The 23,534-nt window shown below is 57.9% G+C and overlaps 1 protein-coding gene across 4 annotated transcripts in view; it reads left to right on the top strand.

The window, feature by feature from the left end:
- Nucleotides 1-23,534, top strand: part of TBC1D22A (TBC1 domain family member 22A) — a 282,503-nt gene that overhangs the window by 243,521 nt on the left and 15,448 nt on the right. For 3 of the 4 annotated variants that reach the window (XM_040490525.1, XM_040490520.1, XM_040490523.1), the window contains one exon: nt 1,998-2,093. The exons of the other annotated variant lie outside the window; for it this stretch is intronic. In XM_040490525.1, coding sequence (XP_040346459.1) covers nt 1,998-2,093 — 96 coding nt within the window. The remainder of the gene's footprint in view (nt 1-1,997; nt 2,094-23,534) is intronic. 4 annotated transcript variants of the gene reach the window in all.

Raw genomic sequence — 23,534 nt, 5'->3', positions numbered from 1 at the left:
AGGACCAAGTGACCTAAATGTAATTCGAAGCCACTCTGCATTTGTGTATGTTAGAAAATACCGACAACAAAAAACAGCAACTCAGTAGAAGAAAGGCTGTAATGAAGATAACAGTGGAAATGAATGAAACATATAATATTAGCAGATGTAAAATGGAACCAGAAGGTTGGTTGTTGAACAACACGAAAGTAACGGACTTTGAGCAGGATCTAGAATGGAGAGGAGGAAAGGCCTACGTAAACGTGGTGTTAAGAACCTCCAGCAGGGGGCGCCTGGGTGGCTCAGTGGGTTAAGCGGGTTAAGCTCAGGTCATGGTATCGTGAGTTCAAGCCCCGCGTCGGGCTCTGTGCTGACAGCCTGGAGCCTGCTTCGGATTCTGTGTCTCCCCCTCTCTCTCTCTCTGCCCCTCCCCTGCTCATGCTGTCTCTCTGTCTCTTAAAAATAGATTAATCATTAAAAAACTTAAAAAAAAAATCTCCAGTAGGATGCCCCAGTGTCTCTCTTTCCCTCCTTCCTAACACACGCTAGTCAGCCCTCCTGTCAGCCACCTCTGCATGGCCACGGCCGGTACTCCTCGTCCCTTGCTGTCTCGACCCTTGACCCTCTCACGTTCCTGTGTCTCCTCCCACCCCTTTCCCCCCACCGTGTATGTTTCCTGCCTGGGCCACAGGCCAGCCGCCTGCACTCTGGACTGGACGCCTAGCGGGTGTCTTCGGCTCAGCATGTCCACACGACAGACTCACAACCTCCCACCAAAACACTCCCACAAACTGCCACAAACCTGGCCTCACCTTGGGAGATGGTAGCTTCCTCCTTCTGGCGTTCAGGCCAAACATGTTGGGTGTATCCTTGATTCCTCTCCTGTCATCCCCCACAGTGTCCTTATCAGCAGCATATTTTCATGGCTCAACCTTCAAAACTTTTCTAGAATTTGACCTCTTCTCTGAAGCTGTGCTGCTACCCCCTTGGCCTGCATCACTCACCCCGCTTGATTTTATGATTTCCGCGGTCTCCTGACTGATCTCCGTGGGTCTGCCTTTCCCTGCCCTGCCGGATGCCAAGTCTGTTCTGCGCGCACCAGCCAGAAGCATCCTTTGGGAGCACGGTCTTTCCTCTGCTAGGAGCGTCCAGAGTTCATGAGAACAATCCAGTGACCAGGGCGGCCATGGGGATCTGGACCTTCTCCCAACGGCGGCTTCTGCTTGCTCACCTCACTCTCCCCTGCAGCCACGCTGATCTCTTCACTGCTTCTGGAGTGTGCCGGGCGGTCTGGAACCTCAGGGTCGTCTCATTTCTCCCCCCACCCCATCCACGTGGCTTTCCCTTCTTGGGTCTGTGTTTAAATGTCACCTTAGGTGATAGATCAGATCACTGTATTTAAATTGCAGACCAGTCTGCCCCTTCCCCACTATTTCGCACCCCTCTTCCTCACCTCACTTTTTCCAGAGCATGTCACCATCTCTTACCTTATTTATTTAGTAAACAGGTAACAGGAGTCGTGCGGGTATCACACGGGAATCTGTGGCCGTGGCCCCCTGAAAGCCAAGTGTTGGGAGCCCCGATCCGGAAGTTGACCGTGCATGCCTGAACTAAGGCCCAGGCACGGAAGGAGGGGCCGAGCTGAACCCATAGCGGGCAGGGGGGCGTTGGCTGGTGAGGAGCCTCCCCTCCCCGCCCCACTTCCAGCGGGCTTCGAGTCCCTGGTAGCGCCCTCGCCCTCCGAGGAGCGGGGGCCACTCTTCAGCCACGGCCAGTGACCGGCGTCCGAGGGCAGGTTCCCTCCCCGGGTGGCTGTGCAGCAGGAGCTGGTCTGCCTTCTGTTACTGCTGGTCATCTGGGCAGGAGGGCCAGCGAACCGCCAGCTCCTCTCAGAAGCCTGTGCTTATGTCAAGGAGGCGGGAATGTCAGAATCACGGCCTTCGGGCTGCGTGAGCCTGGCCTGGGGCAGCAGCCGTGGTCCTGCCGGGCACTGACCACCCCCGTGTTCTCTCTCGCAGTCCGAGCCCGAGGGCTTCTCCCACTTCCACTTGTACGTGTGCGCTGCTTTCCTGGGGAGGTGGAGGAAGGAGATTCTAGAAGAGCGGGATTTCCAGGTAAGTAAATGCCCTTTTGGGGGGGCCTGAGCTTGATCCTGTCTGGGAGGTTTAGTGAGCTGAGTCCACAGGGCTGTTTGTGCCAGGGCTTTGGGCCGGGTGCTTGTGGTGAACCGCTGACCTGCTGTCATCGGAAAGCTGTCACAGCCAGGAAAGCGCGCAGACCAAGGTCACCCATGGTCACCTGGGGCCCATGCCACACCGTGCGTTCAGAGATGCCGCTGTCCCCCAGGCTTCCGGAGGCCCTCCCTGAGCCCGTGTGTATGTGTGTCCTCGGCAGTGGGGCCCCAGGGGCGGCTGCAGGGCTGTGATGGGTTAGGGCAGGTGCTGGCCCACGAGCAGACAGCCTGGGCGCCTGGGCACCGGGAGGCTGTGTGACTCGGCACGTCGCTTAGCCTCTCTGGGCAAGTTTCCTCCATGACTTAGTGGAGAGCCACGGTGGCACCCGTTCATCAGCTCTGTGCTCGGCTGGTCGCTCTGTGGGGGCTGAGTCCCCGGCCTCTGTCCCCACCCAAGTGGGCCTCCGTGTGCTGGCCCAAGTACCGTGGTGGGTGTTGGCTCCTTCACAGGGTGACCTCCGCTGTTACCCAAGGTGCTTTAGTCTTCCTGCCCAGTGACCCGGGAGGGTGGGGCCTCTCGGGTACACTGAAGAGAACGGCGGTGGGGACCAGGGACCGGGCTGTGCCCCAGCTGGCTGGGGGTCACTCTCCGGCCACTTCACCTCCTTGGGCCTCTTGTGTTTTAGGTGAGGGACAAACTAGGAGGCTCCGCGGTCCTAGGTCACAGTGTGGTGGCTCCGGGCTGTCTTTGTGGCCTCGTGGGAGAACAGTGGGGCTGAGCCGCCGTGCAGAGCCCGCTGTTTATCTGAGGGAGAAGCGCCCAGCTTTCCTGGGGCTCCGCGGCCGGCCGCGGTCTGACCCTGGCCGACATTCCACGAGTGCTTCCTGGAGAGCACCTCACTCATGCAGGTGGCCGGGGCTCACGGGGCGACCGCGTTTGGAATTCTCACTGCTGCCCTGATGGGGGCTCCGCCTGCCCTGGCGGGGGAGGCACAGCTCAGGGGGGTGGGGGTTGATGAAGCCGTGGCGAGCCGTGCAGGAGAGTGTGCTAAGGTGGGAGGCTCGTCACCGTCCCGGAAACCACTCTCCAGCCCCAACCCTGGGCAGCCCTGAGCAACACGTGCCTGAGAAATGGCCCTCACCCCCCGGTGCTTCAGTTCTTGCTGGGGAGAGGGACTCGTGACAGGTGAGTGACCTCACACGAGGGGCTTTGCCACCCGGCCCTCCGTTTCCTGCTCCCCCAGTAGGGACAGTGCCGCCAGGATCCCCTTCCCACAAGTGGCTCAAGTCTCAGAGACTGTGCCGGGCAGCTTGTGTTCTCGTCCTTATGAAGTGCCACGAAGGGGCTGTTGCAGGGCTGGGACCTGGGGGCCGGGGGACAGCAGGTGGGAACAGCCCTGGATGCGAGGGACCTGAGCCAGGTCTGGGGCGGGTGTGCGGCCTGGAGCTCGCTGTTGGGCTGGCCCTGCCCCTCCTCGCCCCTGGCCCCTTTGGACCTCCTGTCTCCCCACCCCTCACACAAGAGCCCGCAGAAGGGGACTGTCCAGGTGACCCCAGGCAGCGGCTGTCCTGGCGCCTTGGAAGAAGTGACACCAAGTCCCACCCTTTGCTAGCCCGCCATCTTTTATCAGTGTTTCTAGGAGCCCCGTGTGCTTGTGGTTTGCTTGCTGGCCTGTGGCAGTCAGAGGGTCTGCCTGGGGAGTCCTGCTCACTGGCCGAGATTCGTGGGGCCGGGAGACGAGCGGAGCCCGGGGGAGCGTGGGGAGCCGGGGGGGAGTGGGGCGTTCATCCTCCCCCGGACTCGTGCTGGCCGTGAGAATGTCACAACGCGTTGTGGAGGGTTGAACAGAATGGGAAAGGAAACAAGAAAACAGAAAGAGCCTTTGGAGTCCCAGGGAGCACGGGAATTGGGTTTGCAGTTGTGACATTTTAGGAAAATGCCTCTGTGTCCATGGAGGACAGCCTGAGTGACGGAGCCCAAGAGCTCCTGGCCTCCAGCAAGAGAACATCCTGGAGGAAGGCGTTCCAGGCCCGCCCTCTCTGTGCAGAATGGTAATTTGGCCCTTGGGAAATAAGTGTTGCTTTAAGTCATTTCCATAGGAACAGAATCTTTTCTTGAGGAGGAAGCTTCCCAGAAGCAAGGCAGAACCCCCGCAGTGTCACCAGGGCCCCCCCCCCCAACCCCCGCTGCGGGTGCTGGGTCGGGCGGGTGACAGGCTTTGCCCCCAGCTTCAGCTCCCCGGGACCTGGCCAGGCAGTGCCGTTGCATGCTGTGGCTTCTGAGGCTCGTCCAGGCTAGGGATGATACCTTCTGGAGTGGGCGTTCACTCCTTTCCTGAGCCTTCATGTCCTGGAGCTTCGTATCTTCCTGGGGGACCGGCCATCGCGGCCGGTGACCCTGTTTCCCAGCCGTCCCGCATGTGTCAGAGCGGGCCCCTTTCTGCAGCTGCCTGTCCCCATCCTGGCTGGCCACTGAGGTCCGAGCCTGGGTTCTGCCTTCCTTTCTGCCTTTTCCTCACAAGGTTCTGTAGGGTCTTAGGGGTGGAAGGAGCTCCCTGTGCACAGCCTTCTATCCCCTGGCCAGGCACCTGGCAGCCCGTCTCTTCCTAGGCCCCTGAGGGGGCTGTTTCCCAGCAGGAGGGCCCGTGGCACAGAGAGAGCACAGCCGAACCCCACCCCCCCCGCCAACTCCAGCCCAGGTCAGGCACATGTGGCCGAGTCAGCCGTTGAAGGGCCGGCTCCAGCACGTCCCGCGTCTTGGAACCTGGCTTGGCTCCCACCGCAGACGCTCGAGAGCTGCCCCAGGACTGTAGCCTTGCCTGTGAGGCACGTGTCCCCCTCGGAGCACTGACGGGACATGTGGCAAAGCTCCAGGCGGCAGCTTCCCTGGGATCTCTGGCTGGTTTATAAGTACAGCGTTACAGAGAGTTGAAGGTCAGCCACCCTAGAAAATGATTTTCTTCTCACCCCCAAAGTCTGAGCTGCGTGGTTCAGTGCCCCAGGACCCCAGGGGTCTGAGCCCAGCCCCTTGTAGCCCCCGTCCCTCTGGTCCTCGCTCCCAGCCAGCCGTCCCTGCCTCCAGGGCATGGCTTGCCCAGCCAGGGTGTGGCGGAGAGGGCAGCGTGCAGCCGGGCCGCTCTGGTCCCGCTGGCCTGGACGGTGACCCAGAAGCAGCCTTGTCCTAGGATGCTCTGTGACACGGGGAGTCCTCCCCACGTAGGAACTGGCATCGTTGTTTTGATTTCGAAGAGAGCGAGTCCTTTAGACACACGGTGGCCATGTGCAGTGCTTTTTAAGAGGAAGGAGGGTAATTAGTTAAGTCAGGGTGAGCAGAGTCGGAACTTCCCAGCGGAGCCACGGCCTTCTTGCGGGTCCCGACATGCTTAGCGATCTGCACGCGTGTTCAGTCCGTCAGTCCGCTGCTGCCTCTCTGCCGGTGGATGGCGAGCCTTGTTAGCAGAGACGGGAGCCTGTGAGCACAGGGCAGGACCGGCGGAGGATCCCACAGAGAGGTGCTGAGCGTGAGTGGACGCCTGGCTGTGCCCCTCAGCGGACGTGAGAAGGCCCGGGTGCCGCGCAGCAGGTGGGGGTGGGAAGGCCCGGGGTGCTGGCCTGCTGGGCTTGGCCCAGGCGCCTGGTCCTTTGGCTCCTGTGGGTGGCGGGTGGCAGGTGGCTGCCACGTGGGACCGGGCAGGACCAGGTGAGTGCAGCGCCTGTGGGCGGGGCCTCCATCTGCTCTGATGTTCTTGGTCCCAGGAGACGGTCAGTTGATGGATGATCCAGTGCGCCCCTCGCGGCCCTTCCTCTGGGCCAGGTCCTGCTGTCGCCCGACTCCGTTTCTACCCATGTGTGTAGGCTGCGTGCAGCTTCGTGCGGGGCTTGGGACAGGGGCCCGTGGGGCCGACGCAGGAGCCTGTCACAGGGATAGAGCAGGGCAGGGGCCGCAGCAGAGGGCAGGGGCCGCCACTGGACATCCTGTTCTGCAACCAGGAGGAAGTCGATGAAGCTGGCACTGAGCGTGCAGGGGGCCGGGGGTCCCAAGACGAGCCTGAGAAGGACGGAGCCGGGAAGGCCTCCTGGGCTTTCCTCAGGCGGGGCGCTGCCCGGAGGGCAGGGGTGTGAGGACCCGATTCAGCGGGAGAATGACTTGGGGTAGGGGAGCAGACTCGGTGAGGGGGCAGGTGGCACAGGAAGGACTCAGGCTGGCAGTGTTCCCATCGGGCTGTGAGGGGGTTGAACGGCAGAGAGGATGGTGTCCTATGTGGCCAGAGCGGCACCTCTGCAGTTAGAAGTCGTGGGGCAGAGACTTCTGGGAGCTTGGACACAGCGCTCCTCCGTGAAGGTCTTGATTTGTGCGCTCTTCTGTCTGTGCGCTAAACTCGAATTTAAAACTTTCATAAACCAGAGAATTGACGCAGCAGGCCTAGGAGGAGACGCGGTGGATCTGAGGAGGGTGGAAATCAGGTTATTATGAATCTGGATGGCAGAACATAGGGGCGGCCCGAGGGCTCCGGGTGGGGTCTGGTTGTATAAGCCACAACCGTGTCTGCTTAGTTTTTGCGGAACGTTCACAAAGTGAACCGTCCGACCTGTGCCATAAAAGTTGTCAAAATCTGAAAAGCTGGAACAATGTGGGCACTAGTCGCTGAGTATAATCCTTTACAACAAGATACTAACAGAGTTGACACTGAATCATCAGGCATTTGGAAACTGGAGAGGCCGCTCGAGAAGAAAGTGACCCTGTGAACGTAGAAGAGCTTTAAGAACACGTGTGATGTGACGTGTTAGGCTTGAACACGGCCAAGATGCTTTAATTACATAAAAACAGTAAAGAAAAATACCCTTTAACCCCAGAAGTTAGATATGGAAAGTGAAAGTCAACATACGATCAAGGTGATAAAGGAATTATTGAGTGAACATAGCACCAATGACGGGGTCAGAAAATGGAGCTCGTGAGTAGAATTGAGAACATCTTACTTACAGGGGGGCCTGGGTGGCTCAGTCGTGAGCATCTGAGTCTTGATTTGGGCTCAGGTCATGATCTCATGGTTCGTGGGTTCGGGCCCCATGATGGGCTCCACAGTGAGTGCAGAGCCTGCTTGGGGTTCTCTCTCTCTCTCTGTCTCTGTCTCTGTCTCTGTGTGTGTGTGTGTGTGTCCTTCCCCTGCTCACGCTGTCTCTCTCTGAAAAATAAATAAAAAAAATCTTACTTAGAAGGCATTTACAAATGTCAGTCCAGTGGACCAGCCTTCCTGCAAACCCAGGTATGTGGGTGATACAAACGTTCTCCTGCGTTTTGGGAAGGGAGACAGCAGAGATTTGGGGGGAGTATAAAATGCCAGAATTGCTGCAAAATGAAGTAAACAACAGCAACAACATCCTTGAATGGACCCACAATTTTGGGATAAGTTCCAACATTTTCAAAAGTCTTACCTTTAAACGTGGTTCTGAGGCCAAAACCTGTCTTCCCGAGCAAGTTCTTTCCAACTCTCGAGAAACCTGTCGCCGCGTGGCCTGTGACCCGCGGACTTGCCTATGTGTCACAGAGCTCTAATCACTGCTGACCTGTGTCTGTGTGCCCCCCGCGTGTGTGTCTGCATATGGAACTGACCCTGTGAAGCCGTGCGGTCAGGGGCAGTGGCCTCGGTCCCCGGCACAGCGCCTGACCAGCGAGGCCCGAGTGTGAACGCGGGTTGAGTCAAGGAATTCTTTATTAATAGGACAGAACAGCACCTGTGAAAAGGAAATTAGAGTCTAGTTTCACTTGCATATAATACAAACACAAATATGTTTCGTAAAGCACCAGCATATTTAAACCATTGATACATTAAATAAAAACATTCCGTGAAAAAGTTTCCCCCCCCAGGAACATGACATGGTTTGCTGCCGATAAATCTGCCTGTGTCACGGGTCCCACACGTGCAGGGCTTCATTAGAAGGGCTCATGGGCCTCAGCGTATGGTCCTGCTCATGGCTGACATTTGTCACCCAGCCCGGCAGAGATGCGCAGCTGGGTCAGTGGGGGGTAGGCACCCCAGGAGGAGTGGAAAGGAAGCCGGGTGCCTGCTTCGTCCTCCCCAGGAGCCACACAGAGCGTGCTCCCCGTTTCTGCCCAGATCCCAAGGTTTCTACCGGGGCCAGGTCTCGGGGACGCCTCTGCCCATCAAGATTCTGGATCCCAGGAAAGCTGGTGTTTCCCGAGAACGATGTGCAAGGAGTGTCTGCGGGCTGGCACAGAGCCCCAGCTTTACCAGAGAGATCCTCTCAAGAGCCACGTTCTCGATGCCAGCCAAGGGTCAGCCCTGCAACCAGGCCCCTGGAGACCCGGCTCTGCTGTTCCTCTTCTTCCTTTTTGCTGCTCATGCGTCCTCGAATAAGCCACAGGGTCACTCATGAAACGTAGCAGCTTCTCCTGCATTTAATAGAAGGAAAAACAACAACTCAGCTCTTACTAAAATGGAAATAAAAGAATACTTATCTTAACATGCCAAAGACTATCTGTAGACAGCATCCAGCAGTACCCAGGGGATTCGAGGGACAGTCCCTTCTACGTCCACAGCACACCTCCGTGTCTGTGATACGACGGGTACACGTTCAGCAGAATCTCCCTGCTCCCGCCCCACCCACTGCGCAAGCTCACACACAGACGCGCGTGCCAGCGATATGAAAAATAGGAGTGAGCGAACACTGGCGTTTGCTCTGTAGACCCTGCTAGTTCCCGCTGGGGGCAGGCACGGAGCCCGGCACGGAGTGGAGGGGAAAACCTGGGGTCCGAGCAGGCGAATCAGAGACCCTTTGCCTAAGCGGGGACCCCTGAACTCCGGCAAGTGAACCAGAACAGACAGACCTGGAGGTGTGGCTTTTGCTTGTCTGAGACGCTTTTCATAGAGCAGGAGTGAGAGAAAAGTGTCCCAGCGATGGGGTCACTCATTCCACTTTTGTGACGGAAGCACCTCACGCTAAAGCATTAATTTAAAATGGCCAGAGTCCCAGGTGCCTGACTTGCGAAAAGTGCCAGCTTTCTGTAGAGTGACACATAGGAAGCACAAGCCTGGTAAATGTCCGTCTGTCTGAACCACCGTCAACAAAGTGAAAAGCAGGTGAGAAACAGAAGAGCTCACAAACAGGATCAAGACATCTTCCGTGTTTGTGATACGCAGAGAGCTCACGCAAATCAGTAACGGAATGACCATCAGCAGTCAGTCCACAGAAGAAATGATGTAGCCGGCCGGTGAACGGACGTATATCTTCCAATCGTTACTAAGGAATTGAAAAATCAAACAGGCGCTACCTGCCAAATTAGCGGTGCTCTTTAAAATGCACTTCATTAAAACTGATGACGCTGGCGAGACAGGCGTGTTCTGTCCTTCCTTCCCACGGGGATGTGATATGCAGCCTTTCTGGGGAGCTGATAGTCATTTATGGCAAGAGTCTTACCTGGGCCCTGAAATTCCCCTTGTTTATGATTATGGGAAAACAAACCGTCTGCCTCCTAAATATCTAGTGTTAGGAGGAGAGTTCTCTAGGTTAAAGTACTTGGTTAGAATATTCTAGAACTACCAAAAGATCTTGTCTTCAGAGAATAGTTACTGTTGTGGAAAAGTGCTCCCCGTGTATTTCTAGCGAGGGAGAAGCATGATGGGAAGTTACACACGTTTTATATGCAGGGCGTCTGCACTGCTCATGCACACGACCTACACGTGTACACGTAGAAAACACGCATATATGTTTACATGCTCATATACAGATAAAAATGACCGCGATTTTGCTTGTGTAGTGTGCACAGAAAAAAGACAGAACAAATCACAGTGCTGGCGTTTTTTTTTTTTTTTTGTCTTGTTTTGTTTTGTTTTGTTTTAGTCAGTGGAATTGTGGATATTTTAAGCTTCTTGTTTGAACTTTTAAAAAAATTTTCCATATCCTCTCAATATGTGGTCAACATGGCTTTTCCCCTCCGGTTAATTCCTGAGTTAAGGAGGTGAGACCCCCCCCCCCCTTGGTGAGGTGCCCAGCTCAGAGCCCGTGTTCTGTGACAGATGTCAAACGTCACCTTCCTGAGGCCACAGCAGGTGTCCCTCCATAGTGGGATCCTGTGTGCTCGCGTGTGTCCCTCAGCTCACACACGTGTGCACATGCAGACACATGGACACACACGCACACAACCAGGTGGTCCTCAGAGGCGAGAAGTGTGCCCTGTCCTCTGGGGACCCTCGGTGCCCATAGGTGCCTGTGTGCAGTAGGATGTGAATAAATGCCTCCTGAAAGGAGGGCTGAAGGGAGAAGGGGACGGGTTGCAGGGCTGCATGAAGAGCAAGGTGCGTGGACCCTGGAGCCAGCCCCTCCCCCCACCACGGTGGCTCAGGCTGCACTTGGGCTATGAGAGTCCTTTCCCTTTGGCCAAGTTGCCACAATGGGCATTTCTTGGACCGCTTGGTGCAGCCCATAGGTCACTCTTTTTTTTTTTTTTTTTTTAATTTTCTTTTTGTTTTATTTACTTTTGAGGGAGAGAGAGAGAGGGAGGGAGGAAGCATTGGAAGGACAGAGAGACAGAGGGAGACACAGAATCCAAAGCAGGCTCCAGGCTCTGAGCTGTCAGCACAGAGCCTGACACGGGGCTCGAACTCACAAACCGCGATCATGACCTGAGCCAAAGTTGGACGCTTAACCGACTGAGCCACCCAGGCGCCCCTAGGTCACTCTTGAAGTCTGTGTTTTATTCACTGGACCAAGCTTCTTTATGCCTTTATGTCGTCTGTCCCCTTCCGTGGAGGCGGGTCGGATGAGGTCATCTCTAGTGGCCGTGCGGGATCCCTGTGCAGGCTGGACGGGTTCCAGTACGTGACTTTGAGCCCTCCCTGGGCGTTCCCGCACTACTGGGTCTCTGCAGACTTCAGAGATCTGTGGGCAGGAAGCAGCTGGGAAGATGTGCAAGGCGTCTGCGGGGTGGCTCTGATTTACAGGGACAGACGTGCAGCAGTGCCCAAAGCCCAAGCCTCACGGAGACCGCGGGGCCCAGCGTGAGGGAGGGGGCCGAGGGGGCCTGGCCGCTCACCCGTCCTCTGGCCTCAGATGCGGGTGCCAGTGTGCCCACCTCCACCACAGCTTTAGGAGAGGCCTCGAAGTGAACACTTCTTAGCCCCAGCTTTTGTGCACCGGGACCCCAGGCTCAGAAAGTCAGAAGCGGCTTTAGGATTGCGTGTGGAAGCAGGTGGAGAGAAGCCACGCTCCCTCGCTGGGAGGGCCTTTGCCATCTCCAGTGCTCCTCTCCAGTGCTCTCACCCTTGGACAGCCACGCATAGGTGACCGTGGGGTCCCGGCCCCTCCGGGAGGCCCGGGAGCGTTCCCATGGAGACCTGCTGGGTGGGGTGACCGTGGGGTCCCGGCCCCTCCGGGAGGCCCGGGAGTGTCCCCATGGAGTCCTGCCGGCTGGGGCCTCCAGGAGGACAGGGCGGTGCCTTCGTTTTGAGCCACCCCGGCTCTCCCCTTGCTCTGAAACCAGAGAGGTCAGAGCCAACACGGACTTTCCGGCCTTTTTTCCTCCCATGTGGGGCTGCGCCCTTCTGCCCTGCACTGTGCCTGGTGCCTGGTACCAGCGGGAGGACGCTTGCCGTCTGACAGGGCGTCTGTGCACGTTGGTGGCACTCCTGTGCTATTCTGCACACCTTCGCTTGGAGTTGTAGCATCCCCTCGGACGGGTCCATCACCATCGATTCCCTGGCGCCCTCGCATCCCCGACAGTCGCTCACGGGGCGTGGAGATGGCCCGGCCCCCTGGGCGGGGGGGTCATGTCTTTGTCAGACCAGACTAATTTTGCGATGCCGAGTGCCCTTGGGCAGGTTAATGGTTCTGTCTGGTTTGCGTTTCATCCCGTGTTCATCTGAAGCAGCAAATGTCACGAAATGCCAAAGTACAGATCAATTGTCTCTTTCTTTATCATTTCAAGACATTTTAGAGACAAAATTAGGTCAATTGAAAACTAATCTTCGAGTGGATGATTGTGCCACGTGTGCTGCTGTGGGCTGCTGCGTGTGTTTAAGTGTGGTGTGTGTGTGGTCACGTGCGGTGTGGAGTCATGCCCAGGCTGGGGCGCCCAGGGAGGCGGGACGGCGAAGGGAGAGTCGTGGCGTCTGACCTCAGTTGCCTCATCGGCAGGGGGAGGTGGGGGCCTCCCACCATCTGTGCTCGCGGGCTCGCTGGAGGGGCGAACGAGGTCACGGACAGAGGAGGGGCTTGGAGCCGCCCCGCACCCACATGCACCCTCAGCCTCTCTTACAAACCCAGGCGGGGGAAAGAATCGATCTCGTTCTTTTTTGGTCTGTGAGCAAAAGAGGCTTTTCTCGTTGCACATGGGGGGGGGGGGCGGTTTGCTTAGTCATGAAGGAAGCTTCCCTTTGCCTCCTGTGGAACCTGTTTGGGGTTCTCTCCGCACGAAAACCCCGGAGGAAGGAAGGCCCTCTTTGTGCGGGATTCTGCCTTCCCTGAGGCCAAGCCGAGGCTGAGCCGCACCCTCGGGGTCATCAGGGCAGGCGGCACAGCCGGTGTTGGGAAGAGGGCACGTCGTCCTCCATGGGGACAGTGTGAGTGGCAGGGCCTCTCTGGGGACATGCTCTTCCCCGGACCCCTCCCTGAGCTGCACAGGCCTGGACTCAGATCCCTGATCCTTGCCCACCCGCCTGCCCCTCTCCCGCCGGGGCGTGCACTCCTCGGCTCCCCAGGGCTCCTTCTCAGAGGGAGCACCCAGGAGGGGCGGGGGGAGGAGCTGGGGTCCTGTCCTGTGCCGTCCTGTCCACTCCCGTCCCAGTCCCGTCCCCCGTTGCTGTCGCTGGGCCTTGCCTGCCCTGACCTGCCCGGACGCTCCTCCCTGATCATTTCCCATTTATGATCGGAACTCACCAGGCGGTTTTTTTTTTTTTTTTTAATTTTTTTTTTCAATGTTTATTTATTTTTTTGGGACAGAGAGAGACAGAGCATGAACGGGGGAGGGGCAGAGAGAGAGGGAGACACAGAATCGGAAACAGGCTCCAGGCTCCGAGCCATCAGCCCAGAGCCCGACGCGGGGCTCGAACTCACGGACTGCGAGGTCGTGACCTGGCTGAAGTCGGACGCTTAACCGACTGCGCCACCCAGGCGCCCCCCACCAGGCGGTTTTTGAGGGAAATGGGAGTCAGCACGAGACTGGAGAAAATCGATTTTGTCCCATGACAATCCCCAGATGTATCTATATTTGTATTAAATCATCTCTCTGTGGTGGGTTTTGCTTTCCTCGTGGGATTGAGCTGCTGGAACCAAGCCCTCGAGCCCCTGCTGGGCCTGGTGGCCGCAGGGCAGCCCCCCCGCCTTGCACCCCAGCTCCTGGAGAGTGAGCCCAAGTGTCAGGCCAAGTGTCCCTCCGCATCCAGGGCAATCGGGTGCGAGGGCTCCACGGGTGCCCCAGGCAAGGCACGTGACTGTCAGCCAGAGTATAGACATGCAGTCCTTCCTTGACGCCCGCAGAGCGGGGTTGGGGTGCGTCCTCACTCACCTCTCCGGATGGCCCAGCTTAAGGCTCATTCTGTTTTCTTTCTCTTCTCTGAGATTCTTCCATAACGAATGCTGTCGCCTCGTAGGAAGCGGTGCTCAGACTTTGTACTGTGGGTCCTGTCGTTGACGGGTCTCTGCATGCTTTCTGAGAGTCGCGTGTCCCTGGTGTTGGGGGTTTAGGGTGAGCGTTAGCACAGGCAGAGGGGAGTTACACGACCCCCCTTGCAGCTAAGGAGGCCCCGAGAGCCCAAGGAGGATGGTTTCATCTAGCAGTTTCCCTTCAGGACGTGGCAATCCCATAAATCCATAGAAATTAGCCAGCAGAGAGGCTTCTGGGCCTGAAAGTGGAGAGGGGTGGGGCGGGACTGTTCCCAAGCATTCTTGCCCCCGGCACATCCCTCTAGGGATGGTTTTTAGTGTCCTAAAGCTATTCAGGTTGTGCTCGGAAGGGAGAAAAGTTCTCAAAGGCTCTTTCCCCAGAGCGCCCCTCTCCCCACCTCCTCCCAGCTCCCGAGGAGGCCACTTTCCTCCTTGGAAGTGGTTGCTTTTGTGTTTGTGTTTGTCTCTGCCTGTCTAAGCGGCTGTCTCTGGAGTTTTCAGGTGTAATGACTTTCTGCAGCAGAAAGACCTGCCTTCTTACCCTCCACAGCCCCCAGCTCTTTGGGACCCTCCTCCTGGGGGGCGTGGGCCAGACCCTGATACACACACACACACACACACACACACACACACACGCACGCACACACGGCCCCTGGGGACCCTCCTCCCTGGGGGCCTCAGCCAGACCACACAGTCACACACACGACCCCTCGGGGCCTCACTCGGGACCCAGTTTGGACGTGAGCCTGGGGCGGGGCGGCCACCACGGTCTCTGGAGGCTGTGTGCGCTCCCTGGGACTTGAAACAGATTGGGCTCCAGGAAAGTGAAATATCAAATGTTTAGGTGACGTCTGTGGAAAGTAACATCCTGTGCCCTTCAGTAAGTGTTCAGCCGCATAGTCTCGCTCACACATCTGAGACCTGAGCGTAGACTGTGGGTTAGATCCGTCGCTCCACAGTGGCCCCAGGTGCGCACAGGACTTCTTGGAGACCACGGCCAGTTTTCACTGGAACAGGCCACTTACAGCTAAATGATTTCTAAGCAAGATTATAAAGCTCCTTCCGTGTTTTTATTTAAAAACTGTTTCATGTGGATGATGGCTGCATTTCAGGATGCTTATGAGGGGTGGGGCTCCTGAACAGTCCTTGGGACAGGTCCTTGGATAGCTGTCCCAGGGCCCCCCAGCCTGCGTGCCAGATGCCTGGGGCCAGCTGCCTGCAGTCCGGGTTTCGAGGCTCACTGAAGGACACCTCTGAAATCAACGACAGGACACAAAGCTGAGTCCTGTCCTGTCCGTGATCTCTCGCTGACGGGGCAGCGGCTCAGACCGACCGCCCAGTACACGCACCCCGTGCCCCGTCATAAACCCTGGGCACCTTCCCTGGGTCGTCGAGCCAACCCAGGAGCCTGTGCTGTGCTCCCTCCTCCCCTTCCTCAAAGGAAAAATCTCTTGTCTAGTGGAAGGTCTCCTCTCAGCCCCATGTCTCAGCCCCTTCCCTCTGGGCCTGGAACGTGGCCTGTGCCCACCCAGCTGGGCCGTCCCAGCCTGAGCTGCTGTTAGAGGGGCCTCCCTGCAGGTGAGCTGGAGGGCAGCCGACACCGTGGGCTTTGCCAGTGACTCGCCCTGCTCGTTTCTGCCTGTGAATTAGTCTTGCCATTAAAGAAAAAATTACACCCACCATTCAAATCATTAATTGAAAGGCCCTTATTATCTCATTAATGGTGTTTGATATCTGAGCCAGATAGACTGGGAGAAGCTCGTCTGTTCAGTCCCTGAAGAAATGTAATCACATCACGGGCCTTATTGAAATGTCCCCCTCTCAGCCATCAGGAAGTCCGTGCCACAGCGGTCTGTTCGTGGACCCCCGTTCGAGTCTGGCACAGAAGTACCGTTGTGCGGCCGGGGCGCCCGCGTGACGTGCGTTTGGCCAGTGGTGTTCAGGAAGGCGTGCCCGGCTGCGGTGCTGGCTGTGAACGGCTCCTCTGAGTTCCCCAACCGCTTAGACGCCTTCCTCCTCCGGGCGGTCTCCTAGGATCAGTGGGATTTCAGAGAGAGGCCGAAAAGAGGGAAGGGGGCGGCCCCAAGGCTGACGTCACCTGCGCAGTGCGTGAGGCTTCTGCACTGACCTGGGATGGACAGGAAATCAAATGGGAACCACAGCCCCTGAGAGCCGTGTCCCCGAGGCTGTGTCCTCTTGCTGAACCCGGGGTTCGCTGGGTTGATTGCCAAGCTCCTGGACCTTCTTTGTGGAAAGAACCCCTTATGCCCTGTGGCGGTTCCGTCCCCTCCCCCGCATCTTCTCTGCCCGTCTAGCTGTGTCCTGCGTCCTGGGTGCCCCAGGCCCTCACACAGGGGAGCCGTGGTCTGTTTGTCGCTGACCCGGTGCTCTGGCAGCGCTGGCTCAGCCTGAAGAGACCGGACATGTGCGGGCTTCCCCGGCAGCTGGGACTAGGCCATGGAAAAGGAAGGAGTGGGTGGCTTTGAGGTTCTAAGATCCTCACCTGCAGCGGAGGTGACGCCCAGCGAACTGAAGGGACCAGGAGGTGTGCGTGGCAGCCGGGGTCCAGCAGCTCCTTCCTGGCTCCCGCGGTCCCCCACTGCCAACCTGCCCCCTCCAGCCCCACTCCGTGGGCCCCAGCCCCAGTCCCCAAGGTCGTGTTCGGGGTCCTTCCTGGGAGAGGTCCATTTCAGTTGGCAGGGGTCCTCTTGGGTTCAAGCTGTAATGTGCCTTCCTGAACCCAGAGCCTTGGGCCACTCGGGAGTCCTGGGCTGGACCCTCACGGCCACCAACCCCCGTGAGACCCTGAGTGGTCATTTAGCTTCTCCCAACGTAACCGACACTAGTGAGTTGCTCAGATAGTGATGATGAACGGGCTCCTGTGGGAATCCTTCCCTCAGGCCTCGAGGTGGGAGCTGTCATTGTCCAGCTGAAGCAATGACAGAGGGCACACCGGCCCCTTTCCGCCAGAGCCCCGTCACGGAGCCCCAGGGGCCTTCTGTTGCTACAAGTCACCTCTCAAAGCGGCCTGTGCCCCTCAAGGGTCCACCATGAAATAAACACGCTTGGCCGCGAGGTCCTGGCCGAGACCTCACCCCGTGTGCAGGCATGAAAGGTCCAGGAAAGTGACACAGGGCCACATGGGCCGGACGAGCTGGGGGAGCGCCTTCCAGTCCAGAAAGCCCTCCATCTGCACAGGGAGGTTCATTTTGTTACCTTCATTAGTTTGAGGATTTTCAGGGCAAACACGATAGGATTTCTCGGTTCAATTCTGGGGTGTTTGTTTTTTTGCGATAAAGCACACGGAGGAACTTGCATTGATATTTAATTCGTCTTGCAAAGAGGAAATATTTGCTCCTCTCTTACTCAGTGTGTCTGATTCTCAGCTGGGCTGGTGAGGCTGGCGGCATCCAGCCAGGACTTGGAACGCTGTGGGCGCCCAGCCTGGGCCTGTTGCTGCTGAGTCGCGGTGCCCGTGGTCCCCACGCTGCCCCTCACAGCCCCAGGTGGGATGCTTGCCGGCCCTCATCAGCGAGCTGAGACCCCCACCACGCCCCCATCTTCCCTTTCCTGGGGCTCTGTCTGACTTTGGGGGAACTGCCCCTGCCCTGAGCCCCACACTGCGCCCTCAGCCAACCTCACAACTGAGATCAGGTTGCTTCTTCTCTGCGGCTCAGCGTGACCACCCGTCGGAGGATGCCAGCCCCCTCTCGGTTGTTGTTAATGCAGACGACGCGGTCGTCAATGTCACAGCCACCTAATTGGATTCCTGATCCACTGAAACTCGGAGACTCGGGGTCCCCAGAGACACAGCAGGGAAGGAACTGTGTTGGCAGAGCCTGTCAGGGTCACTCCCCGCCCCTCACTTACTGAGAAAGGATGGCCCAGAGTTACAGCTTATGAAAGTGACTGTGAATGTATCTGACCTGGCCCAGTGCTCGCTGTAAGCCTTGTGCGTCTGGTAAGGCTCAGGTTCCTGGCCCCGGGCACACTTCCTTCAGGGACGGGTCAGGCAATGGACGGGGTTACCTGTAGCTGGGCGCCCCGTGTCTGCCTCTATCCCTTTGGGGGACTCCTGAGTGCCTTCTCCCACTGGCCTGGCCGGTATGTCCTTGGAAAGCCTCCTTGGGGGAGGGTTTTAGGGGACAGCTCTGTCTTTCCAGCTGCCTTGTTTGGCAGAAGCCTGGGACACACGCACAGCTGGCTCAGACTGCCTGTCCCACCTGGCAGCCCCATCTGGATTTGGGCCCTTTGACTTAGCCCAGCCTGGGTAGGCCCTGGGTTCACAGGGCTCAGGGGTTGTGAGTTGCCCCGTAAGGGTCCGGCTCCAGCGTTTCCTGACAGTGGGGTCACTGCCCTCTTGCCGTAGGCAGGCAGCATCGGGCCCTGTACTCACACAGTGTTCCCACGGGAGACTTTGCAGAGGGCGAGCGCTGTGACAGGAGTGAAGCCGCCTTTCCCAGGGGTCTCAGGGTGATGAGCCAGCCTCACAGCTGCAGGACTCCCTCACCTGCCCCCTGGCCACTTCGGAGGAGGCCGGCTTCCTGGCACAGGGGCCCGCGGCAGGGGGCCTTCGCAGGGGGTACGTTTGCATCCAGGCGTTGCTGTGGGAGGAGCTCCACTGTTGATGGCGTGTTTTATGTCTCCAGATAATCCCGTTGTGATAAGCCTGATTCCTGCCCGAACACGCATACCAGACTGTGAACCTGTCACAAAGTCAAATAATGTGACATCTCCTATTACGTTATCGCTGTCGATTAGAATCTCTCTCTTAAATGCCAGCCTGCGATTCTGTCTGCGCTCCCTGCCACATTAGCATCTTTTTATAATCATCATCAGATGGCACCTCTCACTCTGGAGATGGGTCGCCCCAAACGAAGCCCAGCAATTTTTAATGCAACTTGTCCTCATTGGGAGCGGTGGGCAGTAATTTTGAGCAGAAACCGAGCTGTGTGTATTTAGAAACCAATTGGGAAAATCAGATTGCTCGGGCTGCAAGTGGTGTGTCTGAATCGCCTCTTCTGTCCTAGGGCTGCTTCCCACTTGGCCCCGCTCGTTGTGAGACGGATCTCCTCGGGCGTGGGAAGTGCCACCGGGTGGGGTCACTTCAGGAAGTGGGCTTGGGGGCCAGGACTGGGGGAGGGTGCTCCTGTCCGCCTTTCCCCCACCCGCAGCCCCGGCAGGCGGGGGAGCCTCAGTCCTGGGGAGCGGTGAAGGGGTCTCCGGTGTGGCTCTGGTCCAAGCCCGGTGACGGGCCGCTTGCCACGTGCTGGGGTGTCTCGGCACCGACCTCCTACAATTGCCAACCAGCAGGCACACCGGGCAGGTGCTGGCCTGGAGGGGCCTGAGGTTCAGACTCCAGCGCTGTGGGCTGAGGGCCTTGATCACATTGTCTTGTTCTCACCGCCCCGGCCTCCAGAGTGAGACCTAGGGGCTGTCCCCTGCTTTGGGGGGCTTCTGTGGAGCTCCCTGTGCTTTTTGCACGCACACATTTAATCCTTGAAACAGCCCTACCAGAGGGCTCTTGTCCCAGATCTGGAGTCGGAAGAGACCCCTGCCTGGCCAGGGTCACACAGCAGTCTCTGACTCCAGCGCAGTCCCGCTCCACACCTGGGCCCTCCTGCCCTCGACCAGTACCTCCTGCAGCTGCTCCCGGCCTCCCCAGTCAGAGGTGGGCCTCAGGATTCTGCAGAAATAAATGGAGACAGAGGAGATTTTATCAAACACCCATTTCAAGGGACACGACTTTTCCTTTGTTGCTCATGTTTAGTAGTGGGGGGGAGGGGTTCTTTGAAAAGTTGGATCTTTTGTGGTGTTTCCCAGAGGAGGGAGGGAGCAAGGAAATGACTTAGCTAATGCCTTAGATTAAAGACTACACATAGGACTCAACTGGGATGACTCTGTGAATGCGACTAAATTTTCTGTTTTACACAATGGTTGCTGGCACGTAGTGTGTTCATTTTTATGTATCAGTTTTATCAGTAACGCTAATTGAACATAAGCAACATAACCTTCCTGTGCGCTAGGCCCTCTGCTGGGCGCTGGGAATGTATCCCTGAGTCTGCCACAGCTGTGGCCCCATGGGCCTCATACTAAGGTTGGCTGCTTGTGGAAGCAGCTAGCCTCCAGATGTACGTGGGGCAGGGGGGTGGGAAATTGAGCCATGGAGCCTACTTTTAGTTCTTGCCAGAAGTTTTGTGTATGTCTCCATCTGTCCACCTACCTGCCACCCACCCATCTACCCATCTACCTATCTATCCACCCACCTACCCGTCCATCCACTCATCTACACATCTACCTGTCCATCTACCCATCCATCCCTCCATCTACTCATCCATCCATCCATTTGTCAGCCCATCCCTCCACTCATCCACCCATCCATCCCTCCATTCCTCTATCTATTCACCTATCCATCCACCCACCCATCTCTCCATCTACTCATCTACTTATCCATCCATCCCCCTATCCCTCCATTCCTCCATTCCTCTATCCATCCATCCATCCATCCATCCATCCATCCATGTCTCCATTCACCCATCCATCCACCCATCTCCCCATCCACTCATCCACTTACCATCCATTCATCATCCTTCCATTTTTCCATCCTTCCATTTCTCTATCCATCCACCCATCCATCCATTCACCCATACACCCATCCATGCACCCATCCATCCATCTATCCATCCACTCATCCACTTATCCATCTGTCCATCTGTCCATCCCTCCATCCATTCACCCATCCATCCATCCACCCATCTCTCTATCCACTTATCCACCCATCCATCCACTCATCCATTCCTCCATTCCTCCATCCATCCACCTGTCCATCTACTCCTTCATCCACCCATCCATGCACAAGTCAACATTAAATTGGACACATGCCCTGCTCTTCTCAGTTGGGTACTGTGAAGTTTGAGCCCTTTGGGGCCTAGGCTGTCTAAGCCTTTGCCCTCAAGGATCTCAGGTGATAAGGGCCATGGTTGAATCCTGCGTAGATCCTGAGGGTGGCTGCCTTTTGGAGATGTTGTAAGGAACCATACATACAGCTCCCCAGAAGAAGGCGCTGGAGGAGGAGAGTGCTCTGACCCAAGCCTTGGCCTCCAGAAGGACCTCTTTTCTTGGAAACCCTGGCTCTGTCTCCCCAGGGAGGGGCACTGGGAAGGTGGTCACAACCAGGAGCCACCTATGTCCATGCCCCCACACCACCCCACCCCAGCCAGCTAACTTGAGCTGGGCAGTGTCTCCTCTGTCACTGAGGACCTCAGTGGAGCAGATTGGGAGGCGGGGAGAATCTACTCTGTAAACACCTCTGTGGATTGATGAAGATCCCCGGTAAGTCTGTAAATCACAGGTCTGGAGTACTTGGCAGTGACCCTTTAACATTCTTCAAGAGACTAGTGTCCTATTAGCAGACTGTGTGTGGCCAGGGTGTTCCTGGAATCAGGGTGTCAGAGCCCTGCTGTGCAGGCTACTTAGTTTTGAACTGCTTCTGGGAATATGCTTGCCTTTTGAATGTGGCTATCAGTGTGCCTCAGTGGAACAGTTCAGAGCCCGAGACAGTGGTGATGTTGTGCCTACTGTATGGGAAGTAAGGGATCTGAGTAACAGCTGGGCCCCTGGGAGCACAGAGTCCCCTCCCGCTCCACTGCCTGCCGTGTCCCCTGGGGACCCTGTGCTTCAGACAGACGCTCATAGGCCTGTATGTGCACCATGGGGCCAGCCCAGCTACTGAAGCACGAAACCCTGGTTCCTGCCCAGGCGTAGGTCCTGGAGACCTGGCGGGACTGGGGTAGGGGGCGAGGGGGAAGCTTAGGGGGCCTGCAGCGTGCTGGAAACATGAGGGGGGCCTCCTGTCACTCAGTGCCCTGCACCACACTCCCCTCCGGGCCTCACGCAAGTCCGGCCTTCGGTCAGAGACTTCCCGAAGGCCCCTGGCCTGCCCCACACTCCTGGTAAGGCCGGATGCCCCTGGACGGTGGTGTCCTGGCACTGTGTGCTTACAGACAGGAAGCACAGAACCTTCCCACACACCCAGCTTGAGGATGCTAGGAAATATCAGTGCCTTTGGCTCTTCTGTAGGAAGAGAGCCTGGCCCCCATACCGCCGCACCCCTGCACCCCCCACTCTGACCTTCCTGAGCTGGGCCCTTTCTCTCCGGCCTTCGGAAGCTGTCGGTGTGTTGCACCGGGGTGTCGGGGGCTTGCAGTGGAGCACGTGGTTACCTGGGCCGGAACGGGGCGTTTGCATTCCCAAAGCTCCTGGCTCAGAACATATCTGTTCATCCTAGGAGGGTCTCTGTGTTTAGGGGCCCTGCAGGCCCTTCTCCATTGGCAAGAGGGCCCTTTTCTGGCACGGGCGCAGCGTAAGAAGGGTGAGAGGGCTTCTCTGCATCCGGAACCCACCAGCCCTGCCTCCTGGGCCCTGCCGAAGGCCTCAGGAAAGGATGCCAGCCAGGAGGGGCCCCGGGAAGACAGCCACAGGCTGACAGGACCTGCCTTTGCCTGTCCCGTGGGCGGTGCACAGACCCACCCGCCGGCCCCAACACACACACCCTGCCCGGTGTGCTCACACTCGCTTTCAGGTTGAGGGTCGGCGCCTGTGGCCCTGGGGCACGCGGGTGCTGTGGTCGCCCAGGTCCCTGCAGGAGACGGGGTGCAGGCCTGGGAGGTCCTGTCCTCGTCAGACCACGTGAGTCGGGGGGAGACCGAGTGGCTTGGTGCAGCTGAACCCCGGCCGCGTGGGTGGTGACTATAACCGGAACTGCCATGAGGAGGGCTGCCGATGGTGGGAAGTGGATTCTGCCTTGTTCCGCAGCAGCGCCCTCAGGCTGGCACTGTCGCTATGCCCTCTGACAGCCGGGGCTGGTGAGGCACCGAGGCCACTGGTGGGAGTGAGGGGTAGAGCTGGTCCGGGGCCCCCGCCCGCGTCCCCTGCTGAAGGACTCCCGGGCAGACTGGTGGGCACCATCCTTCGCGTCCCTGGGTGACGGCTGGGGGCTCGTGCTGGGGCTGACCCGGGGAGGTCAGGGAGGAGGAGGGCGGCCGCTCTCTGCTCAGAGGCCTCTCGGCCGGCAGTCCTGCTCATCGCAGGTGTCGTGACAACCAGAAAGGCCGAGCTCGTTTCCGGAACCCCCGAGAGTGGGTACCCCGGGTGTAGGCCGCTGCTGTGAAAGCCGGCGTGGTACCTTCTGTCTCCCCCCAAAGCGTGCCGTTCCAGGAGCGTTGCTGCGGGAAGAGGCAACGAAGAAGACGCAGCGGAAGCCTAGGGAGAGTCCGATGCAGGTGTGTTAGGCAGCTGACGAGAATCTTACTTTGCGGGCAGCTGTCGCGGTCTGTCCTCTCGCCGGCCCTAAACATGCTGTGAACGGTTCCGATTTCTGTGTCCTTTCTAAGTCACCACGTACTCGCACTCCTGATTTTGTACTCACATTTGACCTGCATTTTCTTCTTCAAGAAGTGCGCTCCCCAGCTGTATGACCTTCACAGCCTAACGTGGGTCCACGGCAGCCGTGGGGTGTTCTCTGTGGCATAGAGAACCTTCTAGTGGAGGCAGGCGGAGCTCTTGGGTCGCCGACTGCGTGGGCCCCTTTCACCTGAGAGCCCAGGAGTTTCTGCGCCAAATCCGCGGGATGGAGCCGTGGATCCTGTGTCTCCAGCTCAGACCCCGCAATCAAGCTGTAGCCTCTTGGTTACGGTTGCCGGATGAAGCACCCGCGGGCACGTTAGGAGACTCCGTGAGCTCCGTTCCCGGCAGCAGAGAGCCC

Source organism: Herpailurus yagouaroundi, unplaced genomic scaffold (assembly GCF_014898765.1).
Source record: "Herpailurus yagouaroundi ecotype Mexico unplaced genomic scaffold, PumYag 182, whole genome shotgun sequence".
In the NCBI taxonomy this organism is placed as follows: domain Eukaryota; kingdom Metazoa; phylum Chordata; class Mammalia; order Carnivora; family Felidae; genus Herpailurus; species Herpailurus yagouaroundi.
Note: the sequence above shows the minus strand (reverse complement) of the source record. Positions and strands in the feature narration are given on the sequence as shown.